This window comes from Pediculus humanus, genomic scaffold, assembly GCF_000006295.1.
Source record: "Pediculus humanus corporis 1103172107888 genomic scaffold, whole genome shotgun sequence".
Lineage (NCBI taxonomy): Eukaryota > Metazoa > Arthropoda > Insecta > Psocodea > Pediculidae > Pediculus > Pediculus humanus.
Window position 1 is genome coordinate 71,923 of NW_002987464.1, and position 25,106 is coordinate 97,028.

The 25,106-nt window shown below is 26.3% G+C and overlaps 3 protein-coding genes across 3 annotated transcripts; all 3 read right to left on the reverse strand.

Annotated features, from left to right (window-relative positions):
* Nucleotides 1-11,241: 11,241 nt before the first annotated feature.
* On the reverse strand, nucleotides 11,242-12,608 carry Phum_PHUM394370 (uncharacterized protein; the record flags this gene model as incomplete). Its single annotated transcript, XM_002428572.1, has 4 exons — nucleotides 11,242-11,348; nucleotides 12,021-12,185; nucleotides 12,284-12,514; nucleotides 12,584-12,608. The coding sequence occupies 4 exons, from the start codon at nucleotides 12,606-12,608 to the stop codon at nucleotides 11,242-11,244; spliced, it is 528 nt and encodes a 175-aa protein (XP_002428617.1).
* A 5,287-nt stretch (nucleotides 12,609-17,895) lies between these two features.
* Nucleotides 17,896-19,556, reverse strand: Phum_PHUM394380 (uncharacterized protein; the record flags this gene model as incomplete). The annotated part of the gene is made up of 3 exons (XM_002428573.1): nucleotides 17,896-18,311; nucleotides 18,844-19,090; nucleotides 19,191-19,556. The coding sequence occupies 3 exons, from the start codon at nucleotides 19,554-19,556 to the stop codon at nucleotides 17,896-17,898; spliced, it is 1,029 nt and encodes a 342-aa protein (XP_002428618.1).
* A 1,625-nt stretch (nucleotides 19,557-21,181) lies between these two features.
* Nucleotides 21,182-21,819, reverse strand: Phum_PHUM394390 (uncharacterized protein; the record flags this gene model as incomplete). The annotated part of the gene is made up of 3 exons (XM_002428574.1): nucleotides 21,182-21,214; nucleotides 21,472-21,695; nucleotides 21,798-21,819. 3 exons carry the CDS (start codon nucleotides 21,817-21,819, stop codon nucleotides 21,182-21,184), a joined length of 279 nt encoding a protein of 92 aa, XP_002428619.1.
* Between the last annotated feature and the right edge of the window lie 3,287 nt (nucleotides 21,820-25,106).

Genomic DNA, 25,106 nt, shown 5'->3' on the forward strand with positions numbered 1-25,106 from the left:
TTATATTAATAATTTTTTTTTTACTTATTCGACCTTTCGACCTTTTCAGAAGCTCAATTTAACCCTTTTTATTTGAAAAAACATTTAAAATACTAACAAAATGCCACTTTTCTAAAAACAACGGGGGGGGGGCAGTAGGTAAGTGTTTTTTAAAAAACCTAACAAACAAACTTAGAAAAGATTTTAGAGAAGATTTTAAATAAAAAAAAAAAAAAAAAAAAAAGAAAATTACCTAATTCGGATGAATTAAGATGCAAAATAGAAAAGGATGATGATATTAAGTTCGATTTACAGTTATAAAAAAAAACAAACAAAAACAAAAACGTCAGCAATTAAAATCGTCTGCAACTTGACTACCACACATACAATTTTCTCTCTTTCTCTTTTTCGATGATGAATCTTATTTTTTTTTTTTTTATTCAGGTAAAAAAAAAAAAAAAAATCAGCATCCATTTGAAGAATTCAAAGAAATAGTAAAACAAACAACAACAACAACAACAATCATCTCAACAAGATTCAAATAACAAAGTGAAAATAAAAATTATAATAATAATAAAACTTACCCAGGTTTTTAGTTCGATAATGATGAACGACAGGAGCGAATGCCATCGGCAAAAACGTCGTATAAAAAATGACAGCGAACGCGCGTTCGACCATTTTCCTTTTTTCATCACAATGTTTTTTTTTTTTTTTTTTAATTAATTAATTTATTTTAAAACACCATCACCATCACCATCATCATCATCATCATCATTTTTTTTTTTTTTATCAAAAATTTCACTTACACATTTTTAAAACTAATAATAATAATAATAATATTAATCACATTTCACTCTTTTGTATCGTTAACGACGACGACATGAAAAAAAAATTTATTATTATTATTATTAATAATAATAATTTTTTCCAAACATAAAATTAATTAAAAAGATGTAAACAATTTCACCGTAAATAATAATAATAATAATAATAATAATAATAATAATAAAAACGAGTTTTTAACCTTTTGGTGGTTTTAATCAAAAACTTTTTTTCCCAACCACTACCACTAATCTTTACGTCTTTTTTTTTTTTTTTGTTTAATGTCACGTGATCAAAGTCAAAACGTTAAACCTTTAAATCGAAAATAAACCTAAAAAGGGTCGTAAAAGATTATACATATATATATATAAATTTATTCTTTCGGATCGTATATTAATAATAATAATAATAACTAAATAAAATTGATATCGTATCTTTTTTTTTTTTTTTTTTTTGATTCAAGTGTCAGATTTCACGGTTAAAGGTGTTTACTATTCAGGTACAATTAATTAAAATAATAATATTACGTTTTGTTAATAAGAGAATTGAATTAACCGTTTAAAAAAAAAAACAAAAACGAACGAACAAACGAACGAATCTTTTTACGTCAATTACGTAATAAAATTCCTAATGAAACTAAGGTTTCTAAGAGGATGAGCAAGAATGGGGAGGAAGGGGAGGTAGGAGGTAGGGAGGGATGAATGAAAGAATATACCGACGATATCCGAACACGCAACTTAAAAATTATTATTACTATTATTTATTTATTTTTTAATTACGATGTAATTATTATAAATCCTTATATGTATACACACACATGGATATCACGCGAACCTCGTTAAACCTGTCACTAAACCCCCCCTTCCCCTCCCTTCCTCTTATTTTGAAATCGTACGTAAATCAAATTTTATTCTGTTCAAAAATTCCTTCTTCCGTTTCCACATAGGCACACGCACACACACACACACACACAAAAGACACGATTGCTAAATTATTAAGAAGAATCGTTATAAATCGACAAAAAAACGTTAAAAATTTAAAAATTTAAAAAACTTTTCATTAAAATAACAATTAACAATAAATAACGTTCGGTAATAATAATAATAATAGTAATAATAATAATAATAATAACAACAACAACAACAACAACAACAACAACTACAACACTTTATCTTATAATCTTTAACGGTTACGTAATATAAATAATAATAATGATAATAATAAAATGCATCAAACGAACTATGTCTATTGACACGACGATTCGGTAAAAAAAAAAAAAATGGTAAAATTAACAATAATAATAAATAATAATAATAATAATAATATATATTAACGCGGGTTTGAAATATTATAGAGTGTAAATTATATTTATACGAAAACAAAATTTTTTTTTACTATTATAAATATTACGTAAAGTGTAAAATAATAATAATAATAATAATAGTTTCAATAATAATAATAATAATATTTGTTCAACAGGGAGGAAAATTTGAAAGTATCGAATGAATTTTCTGTCGGAAAAAAAAAAAAATCCACGTGCTAAATAACAGCAACAAAAAACAAACACGTTCAGGTTTATTATTATTATTATTATTCGAATCGATAAAGAAAATAATAATATATGATGATAATTAATAATAATAAGAACGAGTCTTTTTGTAGTGATAACGAAAAAATTTGTTTCTCTCCCCTAAAAAAAAAAAAAAACTCCCCTGGACCAAATAAGAAAAATTTAAAAAAAAAAGAAAAAAAAAGATAAAACGACTAATGATGCATCGATATGAGACAAAAAACAAAAAAAAACAAAATTCATTTGTTTGTTGTTTGTTGTTTGTTTGTTTCGTATTACAAAATGGACTCTCGAGTTAATTGGATGAGTTTTTTTTATATTTTAAATCATGTAAATGAAGAAGCGATTTAATATAACAACAACAACAACAATCGCTTTGACTAAAATTTTAAATTGCTTTTTTTTTACGACATCTTAACAATCGATTTAAATGCCGACGACAAACAAACAAACAAACAAAACAAACATTATCGAGTATATATTCGATCGTTCCAGAACGTTTTTGTGGAGAGAAAAATGCGTAGAAAAAAATTTTTTTTTCGCGGATTTTCGACCTCAACTACCCGATGGTGATGGTAATGATGATGATGATGATGATGATAAATAAAATCAACCACCAGACGACGACAAAGAGTGTAATAATAATAATAATAATTTTTTTTTAACTTAATGACTACATAAAAAAAAATTTTTTTAATGGCTTCCTTAGGTTAGATGATTTTTTAAACAGTTTTCTAACCGAAGGGATTTTCAATTATTATTATTATTATTATTATTCCAATCTTTCTTTTTTTTTGGATTTGAACAAACTCGTTAGTTTTAGTTTTTTAAAACCGTTAACAAATGTTTAACCGCTCGAATGTTTTTTTTTTTTTTTTTAACACACGACAATCGTTGGCAAACCGTGTAAAAGAAACATTAAATTTAAATTTAAAACAAACAAACAAACAAAATACTTCAATTAATTTTTCTTTTCGAAATGAAAAACGATTGTTTTAAAATAATAAATATTTTATATATTAACGAATTACTTCGCGTCTGAAAAAAAACCGTTTTTTTTTTTGAATTTTGAATTTTACGTGGAACGAACGATCGAATGCGCAAAGTAGTCGTTTGTCAATTTAATTAACATGCCGAATTGGAATTTCGTTTTTTTTAATAATTAAACGCCATATTCATGTTATTGTTACAAATAAAGATTGTTTAATAGTTATATTTACCCAAAGCAAAACATTTTCGAATAATTTTCCAACCGTTAAAATAAAAAAAAAACAAAATTTAAAATAATTTTCATGAATAACCGTCGCCCCCCATAAGACACAAACAAAAACGGTTTTTTTTAAAAATTTTTCGACACCACAACGACGTAAACGATTAAAAATTTAATAAAATTATGTAATCACAACATTAATAAGTTAATAAAAACTCATTCGCGACCGTTTAAATACATAAATTCTATTAAAAAATAAATAAATAAATAATATGTATATCATATTATATGTAATATAAGTGCACTACTAATTAATTCTATTTTTTACCGTTTTGGCGCAAGTGGCAAATTTTTTGAAAAAAAATTAAGTTGGCAATAATTATTTAATTTCAATTATTCTTAATCCGTATTTGATTAAATGAATGTAAAAAAAAAACGCGCGAAAATTTAAAATTTATTATTTTTTCCCTCCCGTATTTACGTAAATTCGTCACATAATTTAATTTACCTGTTTTTTTAATAAATTAAAATAATATTTAAAAAATAACAAACAAAACATTTACGAAAAAGAAAGAGAATAGAGAGAAAAAGAGAGAGAGAGAGACAGACAGAAAAAAAAAACTCATTTGCGTGTTCGTGAGGTTGCGCGGCCACGGATCGACTGATTTAAAAAAAAAAAATCGTCTGCTGCATTTACTATATCGTTTATAACTAACTTGCTCTAGTGGCTGCCATTGTTACTATAAAACTATTCATTTATATTTATATATATATATATTATTTGCCAAGAAACTACTACTCTTCGATATAACTGGAATTTTAATTTTTATTTCCGGTTTATGTTTGTTTAAATTTTTTTTTTTTTTTTTTCCTCCTTTTTGAAACGTTCATTTATTATTACACGAAAATAAATTAATAATAATAATAATAATGATGATAAATCTGACGTTTTATTAATAATACTTTGTTACAAACCACACCACGTGCGTCTCGGATTCATTTATCATATTATTATTATTATTATTATTATTATTTGTAAATTAAATTTTCACGTGTTTATAAACAAAAACAAATAATTATGTGACGTCATCAAAATAAAAAATTAAGAGGGGGTGTGGGGTGGAAGGGGATAGAGGGGAGAAAGGAGATGAAGGGGAAGGAAAAAAAATTTTTTTTTTTTACTTTTTTTTTTTATTATTTTTATTCCAAATTTTTTTTTGTTTACTTTTTTTTTACCATATCGAGTTAAAAATTTAAAATAATAATAATAATAATAATAATAATAATAAATAGTATCAGAGTAATAATAATAATAATAATAAACAGCGACAGATTTTTTTTTTGTTAACACGAAGATGTTTCTCATCATATATATAGACGAAATCACAAACAATTAAAACAAACAGAAAATTTTCTTTTTTTCACATAGATCATAATAATAATAATAGTGATGATAATAATGATAAATGAGAAATCAATAATAATAATAGTAATAAGTTTTGGAAAAAAAATCATTTAGAAAAGTTTTTTTTTTTTTTAATAATGATGATAGATTCTTTACAAAGCGTTAATTAAAAAAAAATTTTTTTTTTAAATAAGTTAATTAAATAACATCGACACAATTAATCATTATTATTATTATTATTATCATTAACTAATTTATTTACATTATTTTCAAAAAAAAAAAAAAAAAACAAACGACCATTTTCTAAATTTAAAGAAAAAAAAAAAAAAATTTCAAAGTTACATAAAAGATGAGAGATTTATTTATTTTATTACCTGTAAATAATTTTACAAATCACCGTTTATTATTATTATTATTATTATTATTATTATTATTATTATTATTATACATTATTATTTATTTATTATTATTATTATTATTATTATTATTACGGGGGAAAAAAAAAATTAATAATAATAATCACTTATAAAAATATTATTATTCATTATTAATTTTTATTATTATTATTTATTTATTTATTTATGTAATTTAATTATTACCTATTAAGTTATAATTCTAATAATTTTATTTATTTATTATCTTATTAAAATTTCAATTATTTTATTATATTGTAAATAAATAAATAAATAAATAAACGATTTGTCATTATCGATAAAAATTATTATTAATGATAAACATGTTTTTTTATGTATGTATGTATTGTACGTATCGAAAACATTTATGTATGATAATAATAATAATTATGTTTATTATTAAAATAAAAATATAATAAAAACATGAAACATTTTTATTTATTATTATTATTATTATTATTTTAAACCTTTCCTTATTAAATTTGATATGTGAAACCAAAAAACGAAAATTATTTTTAATTGATATTATTATTATTATTAACTTACATAATTTTTTTATTTTTTTCGCCTCACGGTAACCATTTTATTTATAATAATAATGATAATAATTGATACGCGATTTTTATTAATAATAATAATAATAATGATAAATTTCGATATGATGGGTAGTACACAAAAGTTATATGTATGTATAATTTTTTTTTCAATAAATTGATTTTTCCAATCGATTTTAAAATTAAATTAAAATTTATTTTTTTAATTAATTAAAATTTTTAATTAATAAACGCGGCGTAAACTGAAAAAAAAAAAAAAAATTAATTATGACGTGGAACGCACGCACGCACGCACGTGTGTAAAAGATGTAAATCATTTAAAAAAAAGAAAAAAAAATTAATTTTTTACCTGTTTTCTCTTCCCCTCCCTTTCGTTCCCCCGCCTCCTCTTACTATCACTCCCCTCCTCCCTCCCCCCTTCGGTAAAATACCAAAAAAAACACTGATAATTAACGATATGTTAACCATTATTATTATAATTATTAATAACAATTAAATAATTAAATTAAATTTAAAAAATTAGCGAGAAAGGGGGAAAAGGGGGGGGGTGAACATTAATTACGTCACACTTCAAAATAAGATATTTTCTGTAGTTTTATGATATATATATATAAATAATTATAATAAACGGTAATCGTTCTTATCATCGATTGATAACGTGAAATAATAATAATAATAATAATAATATGATAATGATAATAAAAACGATTCGAAATTAAATTATATATATATAAGCACACATTTTTTTAAATTCACTTAACACATATTATTATAAACATTACAATACGACAAATAAATAACGATAAAAATTATGTTTTTTGTTTTGCATACAATAAACAAACAAACAAACATCATTGAGAGAGAGAGAAACAAAAAACAAACGAACAAACAGACAGATGTAAAAATTTTTCACGAATCACAAAATAATATACAAGTTTTTTTAATACATTTATCTTATTTAAAGAATTTTCATTTAGTTTTATTATTATTATATGAAATGATAGATATGTCAAAGGTCAATTTAATACCGGATATATTTTAATAAGGAAAGAAACAAAATAATAATAATAATAATAATAATAATAGAAAGTGTTAAAAAAATTAAAAAAAAACGCACACGATGAAGCTTTTTTTTTCCTTTTTCTTTTTTTTTCATTTTATTTATTTTTTTTTTAAACTTATTTATTTATTTATTTTTTTTCTTCTTCTTACACGCTAATTATATTTATGCATAAATACATAAATACATATATACATAATTTATTATTGTTGTTTTTTAATTTAAAAAAAATCATTTATTTATTTATTTCTCGGCTTATCACAAAAAAATTACGCCGATGTTTTTTTTTTAAATTACCTATTTATTATTATTATTATTATTATTATTATTATTAATTATTATTAATTATTATTATTATTATTAGTATTATTATTCTAAGGTTTTTTTTTATTTATATATATATTATTGACTGACTTATTTATTTTAATTTTTTTTTTTTCTTTTGACTGATTTATTTTATATGTCGTAAGTAAAACATACGATTTATTATTATTATTATTATCATCATAAGTTATAAGAGTTCAAATAAATAAATAAATAAAAACGATGAATGATAATAATAATAATAATAATAATAATAGAGAAATGAATGCGATTGATTGATTGCCATTTTTTTTTTTTTTTTTATTTAAAAGCCACGTGAGTGTGTGTGTGTGTGTGAAATTTAACATAGAAAATTTATTATTATTATTATTATCTGTTTCGAATTAAATTTATTAAACGATAAATAAATAATTAATAATGTTTTTCCGTATACAAATATATTTATTTATTATTATTATTATTATTATTATTATTTAAAACGGTTTTTTTTGAAAAATTTTTTTAAAGAATTTTTTGGTCCCCAAATCTCAAAACTATTTTTTTAAGAATTAGCGACAAAATTTTTCCGTTTGTGTTTGTGTTTGTTTTCACGTGTGAAATGTAACTTTTGATAGTTTACATAAAAAAATTTTTATTTACATAAAAAATGTGGAGGAGGGGGGGGTGAAAAAAAAACAAATAAGTCAAAAGTTATTAAAATCAGTCAATTTACCTTTTTTTTTTTTTTTTTTTTTTTTTTTAATAAAAACATCTATATTAATTTTTTTTTTATTAAAAAAAAAAATTTGACTACAGGATAGAAATTTATTGTCTACAAAAAAATTTTTTTTTTTTTTTTTTGATGAAAGTGAAAAGCAGACAAATTTTTATTGCCCGAAGTCACTATTGCGCCGATCGGCAGAGGGTACTGCCACCGCTCGACCACCCTGAAGGCACTGGTCAGGCCAGCCTCTGTAACAACCAATAACCAAAAAAATAAACTTTAATAAAAAAAAAAAAAAAAAAAATTTATTAAAAAACATTCTATCATCTATCTCTCTCTCTCACTCACTCTCCATCTATCTATCTCACTCACTCTTTCGAAAAAAATAATAAACATGTGTGTACGAACCTACACGAACCACTCGTCCTTCTGGCCGGATGAGATGTCGCTAAACAGACAAAAAAAAAAAAAAAAAAAAAAAATTTTATTTATTAAATCAGACAAACGGAATCACCTTATTTGGAAACAAACACAAAAAAACTATTGTTATTATTATTATTATTATTAACGGGAGTGTAAGGTGAAACGTTTACAAGTTCATACCTGTCAGAGCCGGAGTTTTTCACTCTGCCTGGCAGTAGAGGCGGGCCCAGACCACGAGGTACCCGCGCACCACAGGGTGAACCCAGTTTACCGTCAAAGGAGTGATAACAGTTGTGCCTGGAACAACATTTGATTTCTGAACGTGTATTTGGCTTGTTCCATTTGAGCCGCTATACACCTGGTGCACTGGAAAAAAAGTTTTTATTAAATTTCTGAACTTTTACCCCCTCCTACCCTCACCCCCCCCCGGAAAAAAAACTAATTTTAAATTATCAATTTTATTTTTTTTTTTTTTTAAAATTTGTCGCAATTTTTTTTTTTTTTCTGTTTTAGGTTGTCGCCAAAATACAAAAAAAATTTTTTTTTTTTTTTGTTTTTTTCTCCTTCTTAAAAATAAAAAAACAAAAGAAATAAAATTTTTTAACCGCAGCAAAAAAAAAAAAAAAAAAAAACGCCCGCAAACTTTTCGCTTATTTTATCCTTTTCCGGTCGTAAACGGAAATAATTTGAAATTTTTTTTTTTTAACAAAAAGAAAAATTCAAAAAAAAAAAAAAAAAAAACAATTTTAAAAGAAAAGCAAATTTTCCTTTTCTTTCCTTTCCATTTTTTTTTTTTTTTTGTTTTGCTTACTCTCGTGGTTTTTATCCCCTCTCTCTCTCTCTCTCTCTCTCTTTCAACCACCACCACCTCCTACCCCCCACTAACTCTTCCTCACATTACACGTTTTACGCGAAAAACTTTTTTTTTTTTTTTCGTTTGAAATTTAGGCACTATAGAAAACAAAATACAAACCTTTTCTCTCTCTCTCTCTCTTTCTATCTCTCTCTCCTTCTCTCTCTCTCTCTTTCTATCTCTCTCTCCTTCTCTCTCTCTCTCTCTCTCTCTCTCTTTCACTTCCCATTAAAATCAATGCGAGAGATTTTTGACTCAGATTTAAAAAAAAAAAATGGCACGGAAAAAATTTTCTCTCTCTCTCTCTCTCTCTCTTTTTCTCTCTTACCTAAAAATTAGCATTCTCTCTTCTAACATGGAAAAGAATTTAACATGCAAATGACGTTTTTTCCCCCCTCATCCCACTTCACTCCTCTTCTCCCCATCTCTCTCTCTCTCTTTCTCTCTCCTCGTAAAAAGGCTTTTAAAAATTTGATTTGATCTTTTTTTCTTTTTTTTTAGGGCTTTGAAAAATGTAAATTTTTCTACTTATTTTGAGTGCGTGAAACGTTTTATTTCTTAAACAATATTATACATACAATTTTCTCTCTTTCCCTCCCCTCACTCCTCCCCCTCTTTCTCACCACCCCGCTCCCCATTTCCCCCTTCACGCAATTTAAGTTTCCAAACACATTTTTTATATATATATATAAAGAAAGAAAGAAAAAAATATATAAAAAGAGAGAATTATTAAGAGAAAATGAATGAATGAATGAATGAATGATGGAGAACCTTTCAGGTGAAATTTATTTTCATTAGAAAAAAAAAAAAATTTTCTTTTTTTCTTTCTTTTTCTCTTTCCCTCCCTCTCCCTCTTTCTCTCTCTCTCTCCTACCCTCTCTCTCTCAATCTTTGATGTCGTAATTATTACATTCATCAATTTAAACCTTTCAACCGAATATTACGTAATTAATTTTAATTTATTTTTTTTATCCTCCCCCCTCACTTCCGCCCCTTCCCCACCCATCCTTCTTTCCTAATCGTTAATAAAAGATTTTTTTTCGTCACTCTCCTCTCCCCCCCCCTCTCTCTCTCTCTCTCTCACTTCCCACGCCTTGAAGAAAATTTTTCTTTTCTGAAAATTTCTTTTTTCTTTTTTTTTTTTTTTTTACAATAATATTCCCATAGTCCGAAATTTTCTTAATTATTATCATTATCATTATTATTATTATTATTATTAAAACAATTAATAAAAACTTTTCTTTCTTCCGAATTTTATTTATTTTGACTTTAAAAAATTATTATTTATTAAACTTTTAAATGTAAATATTTAATAATTTTTATTGAACTATTAAAAAAGAAAATTTTTTACTTTTCCCACCCCCTCCCCTTTCCCTGCCCCTTCCAATCCCACCCCAATTTAAGAAAGGAAAACTGTCATTTAAATTTATTTCAAAAAAAAAAAAAAAAAAAAAAAAAAACTTCTTTCTATTTACACGTCATTTTAAATATAATAGGTATTGTTATCATCATCATCATCGTCATCGTCAATCATTATTATTATTATTATTATTTATTGTTATAAATGATGAAACTTTCAAGTTTTTACTTTCGATCGAGTTTTAAAACAAAATTCAAATTTTATAATGACGTCATAATAATAATGATAATGATAATAATGAAAATTCTATAACAACTCCGATATATTTATATATATTTTTTTTTTTTGTTATTGTTAAAAACTTGGTGATAAAAAGAGACAAAAGATGGAAAATTTATAATAGTTTGAAAAAAAGTTTTCTTGAGAACCTTTCGAAAATAAACCTTTTCGAATAAAAAAAAAAAAAAATTGATTTTCTTTAATAATAATAATGATAATCGATCGATTTTATTAAAATAACGATTTTAATTATTATTATTATTATTATTTGAACGAATGATTAATTTTAATCGTTACGATCGGGTTTTCCGGGGGAAAAAGAAAAATGTCGGAACATCAAAGAATACAATGTTATTCTTAGAAAAGAAAAAAAAAATGGCGGAAAACGTTTTCCTTTAAAAAAAAAAAAAAAACGAATTTTGTCGGGGTTTTAGAAATAAAAAAAAAAAAGAAAATTACATTAAAGAAATTTTCTCTTTTTTAAAAAGAAAATTTTTTTTTTTTTTTTTTTACGTTTTACAAAAGTTTAATAAAAAAAAAAAAAAAAAAAAATTTCCCACTTGCGAAAAAAAAAGAATAAAAAAATTTTCCGAGGCTTTTCTTTTCTTTTCTTTTCTTTTTTTTATTAATCTCATTGCCGTTCGCATTACGTAAAAAAAACACGCACACGCACAAAAACACGCGAACGTGCGTAGATTCTCGTAAAAAAAAAAAAAAAAAAAAAAACCTCGTGATTTCCCTCCACCCCCTTCTCCCTACTCCTACCCTTCCCCCACAACACGAGAATTTTTTTTTTTTTTTTTTAACGCATCGACAGCCTGGAAAAAATCCCCCCTTCTTTCTCCCCAAAAAAGATTTATTCCCGAAACCTGATCGTCAAAATTTTCCGACGGGAAAGAAAATGCAAAAACAAAAAAAAAAAAATCTCAAATTTTCACATTCCGATAATAATAATAATAATGATAATTAAAATTCGAACACATCGACACCTTTAAAATTCCATTTCCGTTCAAAAACCGGAAATTGCGTAATAACGGTTTAAAATTATTTAAAAAGTTTACTTACGGGGATGCTGAGAGTGAGAAGGAGTGCTTTGTTGCATTGAAGGCCGATTCCTGCAGAAAATAATTCCAGCTATGACCCCCAAAGCGGTTAATATCAATAGAAAGCTGATTGATACGACTACGAATATGGGTAAACTTATTCCTAATATGTAACCGGAATCGTTTTCTAAAAATCACAACAAACAAAAAAAAAATAATAATAATAATGAGGTAAGTTAGAAAAAAAACCGTTTATCGAACCGGATGTAATGATGAGCAACTTACTAGAACATTTTGGTGATGATTCGTCACTTCCGTCGGCACAATGACTTATACCGTCGCATAATAGTTCGGGATGAATGCAAAATTCTTTTTGATGACAACGAAAATCCCTACATTCGTGTTTGGGATCTTTAACGGCTGTTATAACGAGTCGAAAACCGTTATTTTCCGTACCCCAATTATCCGTGACGTATTTCAACGTCACGAAATTCGTACGGGTGAATATTACTCCAACTGACGATTTTGTATTTCGGCAAGATAAATCAGCCTGTTAACAAAATAAATAAATTAATTAATTTCCACTATGTTCAATTCTATTTATCATCATTATTATCATAATAATAATAATAATAATAATAATAATAATTAATTATTTTTTTAATTTTTCAACCGTAAACTGAAAAAAAAAAAAAAAAAAAAATTACATTTTCGATTGAGTAATTTATTCGAATCATCATCATCATCATCATTACTTTTATTACATTTATTTTGAAACGCAAAAAAAAAAAAAAAAAAAAATTTACAAACCGTTAAATCCTTTCCCCTTTCCCCTTTCCCCCTTCCACCCTTTTTTAAGAGCGTTTTGGAGGAAGGGAGGGAAGAAGGGAGAAAGGGGGGCGGGCGTTTATTAAATTTTCCACGACATAATTACGACGATTTTTTTTTTTTAAACGAATCGAATTCAAAATAATAATTATTATTATTATTTTTCATAGGGGAGGGCAGAGGGAAACGATCCTTTGTTTTATTTTCAATCAATCAATCAGTCAATCAATCAATCAAATATTTCTTTACCATTTCATTCCCTCTCGATTTCACATTACAAAAATAAAAATTTTTTTTTCTCTCTCCCATTTTATTTCATTTTATTTTCCGGAGTTTCGAACGTACTTAAAAAAAGAAAATAAATTAAAGTTTTCCATTAATAATAATAATAATAATAAAAGTGAAAATTACGTAAAATAATTAATGTGAGATTTAAATATGCATTTAATAATAATAATAATAATAATATATAAACGTTGAAAAAAATTTTTTTTTTTTTTTTTTTCGGAAAATTAATATCGAAATGAAAAAAATTAATCATCGTTGGAATTTTTATTAAATTTTCTCTCTCTCTCACTCTCTCTCCCCTTCTCTCACTCTCTCTCTCTCTAAGGATTTACCCCCAAAAAATTTTTTTTATTAATAATAATAATAATAATTTTTAAAAATATTTTTTCGATCGGGTTCCGTACAGGTAACAACGAAAACAACAACGCAAACGTCGCATTATTATTATTATTATTATTATTATTATTATCATCTTTTTTTCTGTTATAAGAAATAGAGAAAGAGAGAGAAAGATAGAGAGAGAGAAAGAGAGAGAGAAAGAATGAAAGACAAGGATAAAAAAGATGACATGGATTATGTGGCACCTTAAGACGTTGTTTCTGACGTAAAATGATTAAATGAATTTTTTTTTCCTTTTGTTGTGTGTGTGTGTGTGTAAGTGCGAGTGTGCGTTTCTAGAAAATTCTAAATAATTAATTCATACACGAAAATTTTATTTTCTTTTTTTTTTTTTTTGGGAGAAAATATATATATATCCGAAAATTTTTTTTAACCAACGTAATAAAAATTACGACATCACGCGACATTTTAAAAATTACAAAAAAAAAAAAAAAAAAAAAAACATTAAGAAAATAATATATTTTAATCAAATCTTTTTTTTTCCATTTTGTTTCCGTTAATAACCCCCCTTCCTCGCACCCCCCTCCTCCCTCCCCCACCGCCAAAAAAAAAAAAGAAGAAAAATTTCGATTTCGTTTCTTTAACTCATCTGTAACTGTCTCTCTCTCTCTCTCTCTCTCTCTCTCTCTCTCTCCACATATATATTTTTATCATCCCATTCCATTTTCTATCATTATTATCATTATTATTATTATTATTATCATCATTTTTTCTTTTTCATCTCGTCGACATTTTTTTATATACTTTTTCCTGCCAAAAAAAAAAAAAAAACCATTCGTTCAATTATTATTATTATTATTTTTACCTCGTTTTCAATTTTTTTTATTTGTTATATAGAAATTTTAATTCCGATCGTTACGTCACACGTTTTTAAACAAACGCAAAAAAATCAATAGTAGCAAATTTTCTATTAAAAAAAATTGACGGTAGCAAAATGTAAAAAATTTACGACCGAAAGTTTTTCTAAATAAATATTACCCGAAATTTAATTTATTATTATTAATATTATGCCTTTAAAATATTATTTACAAATTCTCAAGTTTATAATTTATTTATTTATGTAAACAAAGCAGAAGACGTTTAATTATTTAATAATAATAATAATAATAATAACGATTTTTTTATTATGCGGATTTTTAAAACGGAAAAAAAATAAAACCTTTCCTTAAATTACGACGTGAAAATTTTTCCATCAGTTTTTTGTAAAAAAACGGGAAAACGGGACAGTTATCTCCCCCCACCCTTAACCTCCACCCCAACCCTTCCCCCCAAATGAAATAATAATAATAATAATAATAATAATATAAAACCCAAAGGATAAAATGTTACGAACGATTTAACGCAAAAAAAAAAAATAAATAAATAAATAAAAATGTTTAATGGAGTTACTTCCTTCCTCCCACCCTTCCTCTTTTCCTCCCTCTCCTTCCCTCCCCTCACTTTTTTTTACATATAAAAACACTCACATGCGACCGACGATTCGTGCTAAATGTTTTTCTTTTTTTTCTTTTCCCTCCATTATTTTATTAAAAATTTTTCGTTAATAAACAAACAAACAATTCGATCCCTCCTTCCATTTTATTTATTATTTATTTATTTATTTATTTATTTTTAACTTATTAAAACCTTAGTTATCAAAATCCTTTTAAACTGTCAAAAAATTCCAAGAGAAGAATATATATTATTTAAATATAATTTTTTATTTATTTTAAACACGTAATAATAATAAATGATAATTTTTATCGTTTATATTAAAAAAGAAAAAAAAATTTTTTAGAAGTGGAAGAGAAACGAACGAGGGAGGAGGGAAGGGGGGAAATTTTTTTTGTTTATATTAAACGACAAACACACCTAAAAAAAAAAAAAAAAAAAAAAGTAAACCGACAACCTGTCATTAACATAATTTTTTTTTTTTTTTGTTTTGTTTTGCATTAAATTGAAGTCGATTAAGTCACGAATGTGAAATTTTTTATAAAATTATTTATGCGGGGGTCCCCCCGAAATGCCGGGAGTGGTGGGGTACTCCTGTAATCCCAACTACTTGGAGGGAAGGTGTAGAGGATGTTTTAACGACGGGAATTCTGGGGTAAATCTTCAACTTGGATGCCGTGGGGGGAGCCTGAGGTGGCCAGGTTGAGTCTGAAAAGGGGAAAAATCAGGGCAAAAGTCATCGAGTTGGGAGTCGTGGGTTCAAATCCTGGGAGTGGGAGTTCGATTTCACCTCGTTCAAACAAGAACAGACCTGTACCTAAAATAAGGGGATAAGTGGCCTTGACCCTTTCGAGAAACGCATTAGGGATTTGTCGACCCTTGTTCGAGTGGGTGAAACTGGATACTTGATCCAAATAGAGAAAACGCGGAGCTGCGATGTGAAAAGAAGACAGACGATAGATTAATGGGGTTCGCGGCCCCCCAGATTGTCTCTGGAAACTCGCAGGCTTTGCGGAAGAGGCAGGAACGATGGTAACAGATCGGGATTGTCTCTAGAAGGGTAAAAATAGGAAGTACCGAGATCTTTCTCAAGTAGGACTCCCACTTTCGCGAGTATGGACCTGATAATTCTGACTCAGGAGGGAATTGAGGCTGAAACGCGAGCGTCCCTCTCTCCAGGAAACAGAACACGGTGAAACACGTCCAAGAGTTTTAGTTGGGTATCGGCTAAGTCCCCCCACACTTTCCCTGCCACCGGGTTAGAAGATCCCCCGAGACAAAAATATTTTAATTCTTTTTTTTTAAGGGTTTAATTACAATTAAGGCTATTTAATCGTCATTTCGATCGATTTCCCTTTACTTTTTTTTCTCTCTCTCAAGTCTCTCTATTTTTTTTACTCTCTCTCTCTCTCTTTTCACTCCATTTTATTAATTTTTTTTTCACTTTTCCTTTTCCTTTTTCTCTCTCTCTCTCTCATAAAACGGTTAAAACATTTTAAAAAATAAAAATTTAACGAACGAACCGTAAACTTTTTTTTTAACCGATAAAATTTTTTTTTTTCGTTAACGTAAATTCAAAGAGATCAAAAATGGAGATTTTTTTTTTCTTGTACTTAACATTATTTTACGACTTTAATTAAAGGTTAATAAATAAGTTTAAATAATTTTTTGAAAAATGTGGGGAGGGGGGCAGGGGGATTTATAAAAAGAGTCGTTTAAAAATTCTCTCTCTACCTCGCCCCGTCTCCCTCCAAAAAAAAAAAAATAATGTTTCCCTCGTGTACGACAAAATATTATTAATAATAATAATAATTTTTAAAGTGGGTTATATCATTTATTTATTTATTTATATTTTATTTATTTAAATTCATTATTGGCGTGATTATTAAACGTTTATTACGTGGGAAAAATGTTTAACGTTAGTTTATAACTCAATTATTTTATGTTTTTCCTTTTTAATGGACGATAATTACGAGTGGAAAAGTGGGAAAATGACGACGATTTATTTATTACTTATTGATAAAAAAAATGATAAATAAAAAATCCTAGAGTAAATAAACGGAAATGAAATTAAAAAAAATTTTTTTTAAACCCGTACTAAAAGAGGAAACGTTAAAGAAAAACCTTTTGCAATTTCTTCACATTTCTCTCTCTCTCTCTCTCTCTCTCTCTCTCTCTCTCTCTCAGAGTTCGTTTGAAAAGAGACGTTTTTGAGATTTTTATTTCCGGGGAAAGTAATAAATTTTTTCACTTTCTCTCCGTATTTTCCTTTTACTCCCTTTTTCCCCCTCCCACCTCCCCTTCCTTAACACCCGAAAGTTTTTTCTGTTTGTTTTTTAAATTTGTGTGCGCGTGCGTGAGATATTCATACGTGAAAATTTTTTATTTTATAATTATTATCATTATTATTAATTTTCTCAAAATGATTCCTCCCCCTCCCCTCTTCCCCCTTTCGCCCCCAACGTAATTTTTATTAGGATAAAAAAAAAAAAAAAATAGAATTTTTTTTAACTTGAGTAAATTTTTTTAAAGATTAAATTTAAAAATTTATGAACGTTTTTTTTTTTTTTCTCTCTCTATTTTAAAAGTGAGAGAGAAAGAGAGAGAGAGAGAGAGAGATTTTAGATAGATTAAATTTTCTTTTTCTTTTTTTTTAAAGAAAGCTTCTTAATTTATTAGAAAGTCATTTCCCAACAAGCACAACGGGAAAAAGAATTATTTTTGCATAAATAATAAATTTTTTTTTTTTTCTTTTTTTCACAAAACTATTAATACGAAGCTTTTAATTGTTTACCAAAAAATTAAACCGTTACGTCACGATAAAATAATTCTGATAATAATAATATAACGTATAAAATGGTTTTCCTCCCCCTCCCATCAACGTTACGCGCGGGGTTGGTAAAAAAAAAAAAAAAAAAAAGAAAAATAATGTTTCGCTTATGTATTTATTATTATTTTTCCAATGTGATGAATTTAGCTCTGTTAAAAATAGGATTTTCAATATCCGATTCTAATCTTATGAAATATGGAGTTTCGGCTTCTGTGAGTCCCGTAAAAGGCCTTCCAGGTTTTATTAGTGATTCGAGATATTTTCTCCTAGATTTGACCCATTTACGATTCACGGTCAACTCTTTGAAAATCCTTTGCGGCGAAGGATAAATGTGGTTCATGAATTCCCGAATTCTTCCCCACGAATTACCCTTGTTGTGGTGTTGTAAAAAATATCTTGGAATTCTTAATAGTACCGTTGGATGAGTGCTCGTGAGTATAAATTTACTTTCGATTGATTCTCCTATTCCGAAACACGCACCCGATGTCAGGGTGGCAACTTGAAAAAAATAACTTTGAACTTGAATTTTTTCTTCCCCTTCAAACAAATTTTTTGGTAAATAATAAATTATTTATTTATTTTATATTAAATGCGGTACGTGTCTCCCCAAATTCCGCGCGCGTGTGTGTGTGTGCGTGTGCGTGTGCATACCTGAATCTACATTTTTCTTTTCGAGTAACGGAAGGTTATCAATAATTTTCTGAAGGGTTTTGTCAACAATAAGCCCGGTTATAAATGGCTCGTGAATTTTCCTTCTTACTGGCCTCTCGACATTTTTTATTGTGTCTGATAATGGAAAAGTCGTTTCATTTTTAACTGAACTCGATTCCAACACTTTAAATTCCGCGTGAGGATTTCTTTTTATAAAAAAAAAAAAAAAACAAAAAAAAAAAATTTGATGTCCTTAGGGTACGACGAACTAGGATTTACGAAACTCTAAATATACGTTAACAATTTTTTTTTTTTTTTTTTATATACCTGGAATTATTTTGCTGAACTTGCATGTGATATAAAACCTGACAACTTCCTTCGATTATAAAATAAGAATTATCGGAATCGTCGAAATTACCACCCATTATCAGAGTGTTATCACCGTAACTTATTATCCGGGACAAAATGCAACATTCCACGACTGCCCGATGATCCCAATTTTTAAAATATGCAAATTTTTTCAAACATTTTGTTATTTCCCTTTGTTGCTCCCCTAAAAATTCTTCTAAAATATTTTTAAATTCTTCTTTTTGAACCGTAAGAATTTCCACGTGGGTTAATGTTGTTACCGTAGTCGGCCAAGGTTCGTCGTGAAGTATGTTTATCTATCGGAAAATATTTTGGGGGGGGAGGGGGAAATTTAAAAAGAAAAATTCGAATAATTTATTTGAAAAAATAAAAAAAAATAAAAAAACCGAACAAAACCTCTCCGAAAGATTCTCCCGCCGACATGACAGCGACTTCTACAGATTTATATTTTTTTATACCGGGATCGAAAACCAATTTTGTTACGCTCGCTTGTCCCGACAATATGAAATACATGGCAACCGATGGATGACCTTCTGAAACGAGTACTCTTCCGGGTGGAAAATAATAAAACATTGCCGATGACGACAAACTTTGTCGCACGTTTTCCGGATACCTATCCAAACATTGCATTCGTGTCGTGTCTAAGACTTTCGATAAAATCTCCGACAATTCTTTATCCCTTTGATAAACGGGAACTCTTAATAAACCTTTCATGGATGTCGTGAGCTTTTGGGATTTCGACGTGACACTTTCTGATGCCATCGTTTCCTCTGGGATACATAATATATAACGATTAATACCATAATACTCGATGGCAAAGAAAAACCACAGAGTTTTAAAAAAAACGTTATTTCAACGGTCGGAAAATATCAACTAAGATTACATTTCGACGTCGTCGAAACATCTAGAAAACTTCCATAAATAGTTTAGTACGCCACGTCATAAAATCAATACTAGCAATAAAAAGCATATATATATACATAGGCCATGTGATAAAAATCATAATTTCAACTTAATAACCGTTATTATTATTATTAATAATCACCGTTTTATTTAAATAAAATAATAATAATAATAATAATAATAATACCCACCGGTCAGCCATTTTAAATTATTAATAACCGTTCTTACGAGAGCTCTGAATATATATTTCGGAGTTCTTTTTATTTTAACAAATTTTCTAGATCTATTTAAATTTTTTATTAATGTTTTTAATTCTCCTCGACTTCTTTGTTGATTTTTTGCCAACAACATATTTATATTATATTGAAACAAAAACAAATTTAATATTTAAATATATATATTTTATATATTTACGCACAAATACGCGTATTATGCGTTATGACGACGACCGCTTTTAATAAATAATAATAATAATAATTATATACATATATGAAAAATTTCATCATCATCATCATCATTATTTTTTTTAAACTAATAAAATTTATATTAATTCGATGACTATAATTTATATTTTAACAAAAAAAAAAAAAAAATTAAAATTAACAAACACGCATTTGAAAATATTTACGTGGAGCCATTTTGTAAAAAAAAATAAAAAACTTTTGTTTATTATTATTATTATCATCACTTTTTTTTTCTGTTGTGCGCGTTCATGAAAAATAAAATAAATTGTGAAAATTAATTAAAATTAATTAAAATTTTATTTTATTTTATTTTATTTTATTGAGAAAATAAAAAATTAACCGTTACTTTAAGAAAATTTCAAATTTTTTCTCTCGACCTCCTCCTTAAACGTTAAAAATTAATAATAATAATAAATAAATAAATAAATAAATAAATAAATAAATATGAAAATTTAATCGTAACAACATTATAACGAATCGAATTTACGTCAAGTCGTGGCAGCAGATAATTTAATAAATGTAATAAACGTCGGCGGGAAATTTTTACCGAGGGGAAAAAATTTATGTACGTTAATGTACCTTAATAAAAAATAACCCTTTTTATGTACATAATAGATAATCATTTAAATTTAAAAAAAATAAAAATAAAATGGCTGACTTTTATTTTAATAATAAATTTATTTAAATTTCCCCTACTTCCTTTTCTCATCGTCATCACGTATAAAATAATAATAATAATATCATCATCAACAACAACAACAACAACAACGACAAATTTTAAATTTTTAAAACAATAATAATAATAATAATAATAATAATAATAATAATAATAATAATAATAATAATAATAATAATTGAATTAAAGTTTTTCTTTTCGTAAAAAAAAAAAAAACAACAATAGAAAAGATTTATTATTAACCACGTCCGGATAAAATTTCGTTCGGGGGGCGCTAGGGCGGGGGCTGGGAGAGCGGGGGCGCTGGGGGGGGGAAGAAGAAGAAGAAGAGAAACGTGTGAAAGTTACGTGTAAAAAAAAAAAAAAAAAAAATCATGCTAAAAAAAAATATACAAAAAAAAAAATAAATAAAACATTTAAAAAGAAAATTTTAATGAGAAAAATTCTTTTCTCTCTCTCTCTCTCTCACTCTCTCTCTCTCTCTCTCTCTCTCGATGTATATTTTAAACGTCTTGATTTTCTTCTTATTCTTAAAAAACCAAACTCGACGTTAAGAAGAAATAGCAAATTAACATTAAAATTCTTTCGTTTCCGCCAAAATAAAAAAAAATTAAGAAAAAAGAAAATGTCTTACCTTATAACTATCTACAGCATGAGCTCCATCGTATATGTATAAATGATCGTTACAATCTAATTGTAAAAGATCAAATCTCAACATGAATCTTTGCAATATGGAATGAGTTTGAAATGTAACAATGCAATCTAAATTTCTTTCATTTTGCGACTTCAAATAACCTCCTTCTATTTTCCTATATAAAGCTTGTCGAAATCGATCTTCGCAAAGTGCTTGCATATCATCTGGAAAATAGAAAAATTACAAAAAAATTATTTTCTAAAAAAGTTTTCCCCTTCGCCTTCCCCTATCCCTCTCCCTCTCCCCTCCACTTCTTTTTCAAATACGATATGTAAACAACGTTATCATCGTTAAATTTTACACTGATAACAATTCAATATCGTTATACGGAATCACGTGATCCTTAACCACATCCCCTCTCTCTCATTAGTCCTACAAATTAATTTATATTTCCCGTTTGTTATTGTTGTTGTTTGTTGTTTGTAAGACGATAAATTTTACGTAGAAAACAACAACAACAACAAATTTATAATACTTTTGTTTGTATAATATATATTATATACATTTCCTTTCGACCATGTTTTTAATAAAATGAAATTTTTTTATGTTCATAAAAGTGGAACAAATTACACTCGAAAATTTTTCTTTCCGCCATTATTACAGCAAATAATAATAATAATTTTAATCACATTGATTATAATAATGATGATAAAACTCATCGAAAATTTAAAAAAAATTTTCTTTTTGTGAATCATTAAAAGATTACGAAATCATTTTCCACCCCGCTCCCCATTTCCCGCTCCACAATTCAACGTTATAATGACGAATGGGAAAATTTTCCGGAAAAATCATTATTATTATTATTATTTTTCGCTTTGTCTGTCACTTTTTTTTTAAATTACATATTCGTAATGCATTTTCCTTTTCTTTTTTCAAGCCATTAATTTTCTAATTAAAAAAAAAATTTTTCTTTTTTCTTTTTTCTTTTTAATTAAAGACTCCAAGTTTTTTTTTTTTTCTTTTCTTTTCAAAACTTTTTTTTTGGGGGGGATAAAAATTTAAGAAAACCATTTTGTAGAGTCACAAATAGCAGAAGAAAACTCGAAAAATAATATATATATATATATATATATATATATATAAAAACATTTTTCGGGACACACACACAAAAAAAAAAAGTTTTGAAAGTCTTTTTTTTTTTTTCATAACCACAACGTTAAGTTGTAATTGATTAAAGTTATGAAAAAGTCTTTTCATATTTTTTCCATAAGTTTTTATTATTAAAGAAAAGTTTTTTTTTTTTTTTTTTTTTTTTTTATTATATTAAAAATTAGAAATTATTCGCACGGATAAATTCGAAAAGGTTTTTCTTTTTTTCTTTTCTCGTATTATTGTGTGCTGGGTTATGTGTGATTTTGGCAAACCGTTATAAAAAAATATATATTTCCCCCTCCTCCTCTCTCCCTACCCCCTCCCCCAAAAAAATTATAATGTGAGCTTTTTTTTTTCGAATATTTTTTTTTTGGCACGAAAATTTTAAATCATTTAAAAATATTTTCCATTGTAATAATAATAATAATAATAATTCAATCTTTGTGATGACGAATTCAAAAAAATTTCCCCTCCCCCTCCTACCCTTTATCTTTTTAGTCGTTACGCACATTCATTTATAAATAATAATAATAATGATAATGATATAAAAACGTTTCATCATCATCATAATCATATTTTAATTAGGATTTTATAAACGTTTGAATTTTTTTCCCTCCTCCTCCTCCTCCTCTTCCTCCTCCCCCCCACCCAAACAAAAAATTATTTCCAGAAATTATTATTATCATTATTATTATTAAATGCTTTTTATCGTTTTGACTTTTCTTTTTTTTCATTAGGATCACGTTTAAATAAAAAAAAAATTTTTTTAAGTTAATTAAAAAACTTTAAAGAGTTTTTCTTTCGTTTTTCCCCCTCCCCTTCCAACCCGAATCGGATGGCGATGATGATAATAATAATAATAAATAAAAAATAAAGTTTTTAAAAAGTCTTTTACCTGTCAAATTATATATATAAAAAAAAAAAAAAGAAAATGGAAAATGTCCCGAAAACCGATATCGTGAGGTTTTCTTTTTTCCTTTTAAATTCAAAAAAAAAAAGAAAATTCGTGTTCATTAACGTGTTTAACTATTATCATTATTATTAATTTGTTGGTTAACAAAGTTTTATTATTATTATTATTAATTAATATTTTAAATATTTACAAAATAAATAATAATAATAATAATAATTCGAGTCGACATTTTTTTTAAATGATAAAAACTTGTTTGGATTGAGGGGAAAAAAATTTTTCCAAAATAATTTTCAATTATAAAATAAATAAATAAATAAATAATAATAATAATAATTTCATCAAACGTTTTAACTTTTTTTCATCAACCCTCCTCTCCCCTTCGCCTCTCTCTCTCTCTCTCTCTCTCTCTCATCCCCTCCACCTTCTCCCATCCCGCGTTTCATTTCGAAAAAAAAAGAAAAAAAGAAAGAAAGAAAACTTTCTCAAAAGACTTTTTTAATTTTTCAATTGACTTGAATTTATTATTATTATTATTATTATTATTATTATTATTATTATTATTATTATTATTATTATTATTATTATTATTATTATTATTATTATTATTATTATTATTATTATTATTATCATTATTATTATTAAAAAAAGATAAAGAGATACTAAATTTAAATGGCAAAAGTTTTTTTTTTTTTTCTTTCGGTTGGATTTTAAATTTTCATTTTGACGTGGGGGGAGGGGGGGGGTTTAATTCTGACCTTTTTTGTCAGTTTGCCTTTGTCAGTTTTGGTTTATTTAGCAGACGAAATAAAAAAAAAAGGTTTATTGTTAAAAACTTTGACTTAAATTTACCTCTACGTACAATATATAAAAAAAAAAAAAATGATTATTTTATTCACTCGGCCATATTTTTTTTTTTTTTTCACATTCATTCACTCTCTTGAAAATTAATTAATACGTTTCCCCCCTCCCCCTCTCAAACGTAATAGCCTTACTAATAATAATAATATCCGACGAAATTATAAATAATAATAATAATAACGTTTAACATGTTGGGGCAATCTGTTAGAGAATAAAATTTTCAAAACGAAAAAAAAAAATCCTTTTTGAAAATAAATTTTAATTAAGTGTTTAACGAGCCACTATAAATAATTTTTTTTTAAACCCTCCCTTCCCTCCTCCTCTTCCCTCCCCACCGTCTCCCCAAAATAAATAAATAAGGCGCTTAATTTACAAAATAAAATAAATAAACTAATAAATATAATTCATCATTAAAAAAAAATTTTTTTTAACGTTCGCGATGAGGTTTTTTTTTTTTTTTTCTAATATAACAAAATAATAATAATAATAATAATAATAATAATAATAATAATGATGATGATGAAATTTATTAAAAATCGATATTATTATAAAAGTTTGAATTATTTTAATGAATCTCGAAAGTGAGAAAGAGAAAGAGAAAGAGAGAGAGAGAGAGAGAGAGAGAGAAAAGTGACACATTTCGAATAAAGTTTAAAAAATAAGTTGAAGTTTTGAAGATGGGGGGAGGAAAAAAAAAAAAGAAAAGCTCCAA